General features: G+C 67.9%; 3 protein-coding genes across 3 annotated transcripts; 1 reads left to right on the top strand and 2 right to left on the bottom strand.

The window, feature by feature from the left end:
* Positions 1-551: 551 nt before the first annotated feature.
* Positions 552-983, top strand: MNEG_13317 (hypothetical protein; the record flags this gene model as incomplete). The annotated part of the gene is made up of 1 exon (XM_014038213.1): positions 552-983. A coding segment is annotated over one exon (432 nt), but the record flags the coding sequence as incomplete, so codon positions are not given.
* Positions 984-1764: 781 nt separating this feature from the next.
* On the bottom strand, positions 1765-3992 carry MNEG_13316 (hypothetical protein; the record flags this gene model as incomplete). Its single annotated transcript, XM_014038212.1, has 6 exons — positions 1765-1839; positions 2176-2274; positions 2639-2727; positions 3120-3267; positions 3651-3754; positions 3923-3992. 6 exons carry the CDS (start codon positions 3990-3992, stop codon positions 1765-1767), a joined length of 585 nt encoding a protein of 194 aa, XP_013893666.1.
* A 1495-nt stretch (positions 3993-5487) lies between these two features.
* Positions 5488-5658, bottom strand: MNEG_13315 (hypothetical protein; the record flags this gene model as incomplete). The annotated part of the gene is made up of 1 exon (XM_014038211.1): positions 5488-5658. A coding segment is annotated over one exon (171 nt), but the record flags the coding sequence as incomplete, so codon positions are not given.
* Positions 5659-5718: the final 60 nt, after the last annotated feature.

Here is a 5718-nt window from a genome sequence, read left to right as displayed (position 1 = left end):
ATGGATGGCCATGCCCCTGCCACGGCGGCTCGGCGGCCGCCGTGTCCTGCGGGCCTGCAGCTGCCGGCCTGCTCCTCAAAACCCGTGCCCCTCCTGCCGCTCCTCACGCCGCCGCCCTCTGCCCCCGCCCTCCTCCACCTCCCTCCTCTACCCCCCGGACTTGGCGGCCGCGCAGGACCCCGTGCGCGGCGCGCTGCCGCCCCAGATGGTCCAGATGATTGACATGATGCTCTCCAGCGCGCAGGTGCGCGGTGCCCGGGGGATGTTGAAGATTTGGGGTCGACGACGGCGCCCGGCGCCCGGGGGCCGCGCGCTCAGCGGGCATGCTCGCGGGCGCGGAGCGCGGGGCGGGTGGGCGGGCGGCAGCACGCCGTTCCTGGCTTCACGTCCCCCCGCCTTGCCCCTGATGGCGGGCCCATGCCGCGCACACTGCTATGAGCGCTCATCCATCACACGAAACACCTGACGCCAGCCGCAACCGAAACTCACCTTATCGGACCCATCTGCGCCGCGAACCCGCCAAAAACCTATCCGAATTTATATGTCGCAAGGTCGAGGAGATGCTGGCGGAGCAGGCGGCTTCCTACTCGATCCTGGGCGGCGGCGGCTCCCCCGCCGGCCGCATCGGCAACGCTGGCGGCGTCGACCGCGCGACGCCCGGAAAATGGATATCCGGCGCAGCCGGCGGCGCGCTCGCGATCGGCGCCGGCCCCGGCCCCGGCCACGGCGGCGCGAGCTGCGTAGTGGACGAGGCGGGCGCGGGCGCGGCGTCCCCGGGCAGCAGCGGGCCGGCGGCCGCGCCGAGCGGGCGCGCGGCGGCGGCGGGGGGCATACCGCGGTTCGACCTTTCGGCGCTCGAGGGGCTGGAAGGTCTGGGGGCGGACGACGGCTGGGACGAGCGGCAGCTGCTGGGCCGAGAGGGCAGCGGCGAGGGGCACGATGACGAGGATGCGGACGGCGATGATTACGGCTGGGGGGCCTGACGCGCCGTGGATGCGTCGTCGCCGCGGCCGTCCTCGCGCTAGCGTGTTGCAGCCGGTCCGGTTGCAGGAAACGGGCGTGGCCCCACGCCCGCCGGCTGAGAGCCGGCTTTGACCCCGGGCTGCGAGGGCCTGCCGCCACGAGCGCGAGCTACAGCCTACTCAGCCGGCGCCCCCGCACACAGCCCCGCGGCGCGGCCGTGCCGGCGCACGTTGTTCTGGATTGTTGCGGTTGTGTTGGGCTCGCCGCGTGAGTCCGGTTTTCAGCTGCGATTTCCGCCTGATAGGACCTTTTCACATGTTTGATACGGCCGTGTCTGTTGGGTTCTCCTCTTTGACCTGCCTTCTTTTTAACTCATTGACGCGGGCGCTGGTGGATCCCAGCTTCCTGCCAGGTAACAAAGCGAGGGGCTTCCATACCATACGCAAGGCGGCTGCCATCCCCCCGTTTCCCCCCCAGCCTGCCCCCAGCCGCAAGGGGGCTTGCTTGACACACGCCAAGGGCAAAGGGCTGGTGCAACGCCATTGGCGCCGCCCACCCGCCTGCTGGCGACGAAGGGTCGAGCCAGGTGAGGTAGTAGGCGGCTCTTTACACGAGTCCAAGGGGCGCAAACGCTGCCCAAGCAGGGGGATGTGCAGGGGATCGGCCAGAGCCGGGGCTTCGCTGCCGCCGCGCGGCCACTCGCAGGAGGTTGGGGCGGACGTGGCCGCCGAGCTGGCAGGCGAGCGGGCAGCTGCCCGCCGGGCGCGAGGTTTGAATTGGCAGTGAGGGCCGCGCGGCCGCTCACTTGTCGCCGAAGAGGCTGCTCAGGGGGCTGGCTGCCGCGGACTTGCCCTTGGTTGACGCCGCCTTCTTGACCTTGGGGGGGGGGTGGAGGGCGGGCGCCATGGAGCAGGGGTGGCCCCGCGTCAAGGCGGCGCCGAGGCGCAAGAAGGGCGCCCCCATGCGGACGGGGCCCGCCCCGTGACGCGTTCGGCGCCCCACTCCGCTGCTTAGAGCCCATGGACACATGCGCTGCACATGTGCTGCGCCCCCCTCTGGCCGAGCTTGCCCGCCCCTCACATTCACTCACGGGCCTGCCGCCCCGTCCACAAATACACCCAAGACACCCACAAGACACACACACACACACGCACACACGCACACGCACACACACACGCACACACACACGCACACACACACGAGAGACCCCACCTTTGCAGTGCCGGTCTTGGAGGTCCCGGCCTTCTTGGGCTTGGCACCCACCAGCGCCTTGAGGTCGGTCTCGTAGCCGGCGCCGTCCTCGGAAGAGTCCTGAGTGTATGTGTATGTGTGTGCGTGTGTGTGTCTGTCTGGGGGAGTGCGTGCGAGCTCTGAGGGGGTTACCAAGGCGGTGCAATTCCAGTGGCGTGCCGTCATAAAAACGCATGCCGCACAGCTAGAAGAGGGATCGATGGCGAAAGCGGGGCTGCGGGGGCTGCCCGACTGCGGCCGGGCTCGAGGGCCGCGGGGTGCGCAGGGACAACCAGCCAGCGCACGCCCGCGCGCCCCGTGCAGATATGCACGCGCACGGCTGCAACAAAGGCTCTCTCTTGCGTGTGCGGCGCCTGCGGTGTCGGAACCAGGCCGTGGCGGCAGGCAATGGGATGTGGGGCTGCGGAGGCCGCGCGCCGCCCACCTTGACGGCGGCGGTCCGCATGAACTCAGCAAAGCCCGAGTCCAGGGTAGTCAGGGCAAAGGCGCCACCACCCACGAAGATCAGGGCCGCTGAGGGGGGGGGGGGAACACGCGTCCGCGTTGCACGGGAGCGAGCGGCGTCAGGGCCAGGCGGCGGGGCGGCTGGGGACCCCCTCAAATAGGCGGCCGCAGGCTGTGGCCCACTGCCGACGGCATGGACGCTGTGGATGACGCTCCAGATCACCCATGATGCCCAGGCAGCGACCACTGCCTTCAGCAATCAGTCTGGCTGCACCCACGCGTCGTCCCCACTGCTGCCGTGACTGCTAGACGCCGCGTTCTGTGGGCCGGCCAACTTCCGGCGCGCTCGCCACGACATGACGCATGGTGACGTCACACCAGCAACCACGACCCAACCCTGCCGCGGCCGCCCTCGGACGCGGCACAGGCAAGGCGGACGCCCCCGTCCCGCCGGCGCTCACCAGGCAGCGCAATGGACTGCGGGGTGATGCCGCCGTCGCTGGTCTCCGCCACCGCAGCCTTCTTCTCCTTGGGCGCGGCCGGGGCCGCCGCCGCCTTGGCCTTGGGCGCCGAGGGAGCTGCAGCAGGGGTCGACTCCGCCTGGAAGACCTGTGGGAGCGGGCGGGGCGGCATGCCGGGGCAGGGGGCGGACGGGACGCGTGGGCCAGGCTAGGGCTGGGCTGCGCGCGCGGGCGGAGCGCACGCCTGCGTGCGCACTCAGCACGCAGAGCGTGCGCGTCGGGCACGCGACCTCGGTTCGACCCGGGGGGGCCATGCTGCTGCAATCGTGCAGCAAGTGCAGAGAGAAAAGTTTCACAAACACCGACAACGCCGCATTGCACCCCTGGATCTGCATGCTAGCTGCATGTTCTGTGGTGGCCCGATCTCTGCCGATCAGTGGTGATCTCCGCCACGACGCAAGCGCTGCCAGCCCGGTGCCACAGCCTGCCCCGCTGAAGGAATGCTCCCTGCATCTGGGATCGTCCACCGACCTTCTTCAGCTGCGGCTGCTCCAGCACCACGCCCGCGAACGCGGGAGATGCAGCGAGCACAAAGGACGCGGCGATCGTCACCGCAGCCTGGGGCACGGAGACATCTGCAATATGATGTGAAATCACATGCTTTAGGCAAGAGAAAGCAGCGCCTCACGAGCACAAAGGCCCACGAGGCCTTGTGCCGCGGGTCCAAGCAGTGGCGACCCCAACCCACGCCCATTGCCCTGAGGACTGCCAAAGTTGGATGTTCAGTAGTTCATCAAGCTCACTCTGCTGCTTGGCCACGACGCTGACGCTGCGGGCCCTTGAAGCGGGGGCAAAGCTGCGCTGGGCGAGCATCTTGGCAAAAGGGTGCGTTGCAGGGACCCGACACAAGTAAAGAAGGAAGATTGTGGCTGCAGCACAGGGCGCTGTAAGAGCTCAACTCTTCGGAACTGCTCCTCATCGAGACTCGCTGCTCCGCCCAAGGGTGTATCCAGGCCTCACGGCAACCATGAGGGCGTATGTACGATATATGAACCTTACATTCCCACCCCGCCTGACCTCATGGTCTGCTTGGCATCAAGTGTGAGCTGCTCCTCCCATCCATCCACGGCCCCACCTGCCCCACCAGACCATTGCAAAGCAGCACCCTTGCAGGCCTTCGTAGCCTGTACCTCTTGCACATGTCACCCATCCATACACCAGGGGCACGTGTGCGATAACAGGGCCATGCTTGATGGCGGGCTGCAGCCGGCAAGCGCAGGCATGCACGACACGGCCAGAGGGGCAGCGGCCCCCACAAAGGGTAGTTAAGTCTGCGTAAGGAATTGTCAAGTATCAAGGAGCCCCTTAATCGTGCAGAACGCGCCGCCCACAAGTAAGCAAAAGGCACGAGTTTTGGCCTGCTGCGATCGTGCGCCGGCGCATTGCGGCCTGCAGGGGCACATTGGGTGGGCCGCAGCGCGACGCGGCGCACGGCGCGAGCCGTCTACTTGCGCGCGAGCCGTTCCGGCAGGGACGGGCGCGACGGGTCCCGATGCTTGGCCCCGCGCCCACGGTATCTGAAGAAACCCAGCCAAACGTGTTCAGGTGGTCCGGGCGCGCGGGGCACCCCGCTGCGCCCCCGCCCGCGCCCGGCGGTTCACCACAGTATGTAGCAACAGGGAGGCAGGGGATTGAATGCTTGCGTGCGTGCATGAGTGTGCATGAGGGTGCATGAGCAGCCATTGACGCGAGGTGGGCGAGGGCCGCCGCGCAGTCGCCGCGCTGAAACCGGAATGCATGTGGAGGGGTGCCGTGGGCGCGACTTTGCCGCCGGGCGGTGCAATGCAGTATGCAAAAGGCGCCGCAATGAGAATGCAACACGTGACACACATGCAATCACACACACAAACACACAGACGAATGCACTCACGCATGCGCGTGCTCGCACGCACACAGACACGCACTCACGCACTAATAAACACACACACACACACACACACACACACACACACACACACACACACACACACATGCAAGCCAGCCCAGCCCTTTCTGACACTGGCATTCGCAAAAACGACAGGGGGCCCCGACGTGCGCGTAATTGCTGCGATCTTGGCTGCGCGGGAATCTCGGCGTTAGGCGCGCCCGCGCCATGCAACCATGCAACCCAACCCATGCATAATGCCCCCGCAGGTCGTCTTGCATACCAAACCACAGAACCGTCTACGCCAACATGCTTGTCTGGGTCTGGTGGCCAGCGGCAGGCGCTGGGCCCGGGGCGGCCGCACCTGGATGGCGGGCCCGCCCCAAAAAGAGGGGGGAAAGAGGGGGCGGGCGCCGCGCGGGGCCGGCGTGCCGGGTGGCGCCCTCACGTGCTGACGGGCGGCTCGTCCCCTTTGTTGGCGGGGCATGCCGCCGCTGCCGCGGGGTCCGGTTGCTGCGGCTGTTGTTGCTGCTGCTGCTGCTGCTGCTGTTGCTGCTGCTGCTGCTGCTGCTGCTGCTGCTGCTGTGGCGGCGGCGCCTGCAGCTGCTGCTGCTGCTGGAGCGCCACCGCAGCGACCGAAGCCAAGTCGGCGAAATTGGGCAGGCCCGGCAGCGC

This window comes from Monoraphidium neglectum (assembly GCF_000611645.1).
Source record: "Monoraphidium neglectum strain SAG 48.87 unplaced genomic scaffold scaffold03752, whole genome shotgun sequence".
NCBI lineage: Eukaryota > Viridiplantae > Chlorophyta > Chlorophyceae > Sphaeropleales > Selenastraceae > Monoraphidium > Monoraphidium neglectum.
This window is presented reverse-complemented; position numbering and strand designations above follow the sequence as displayed.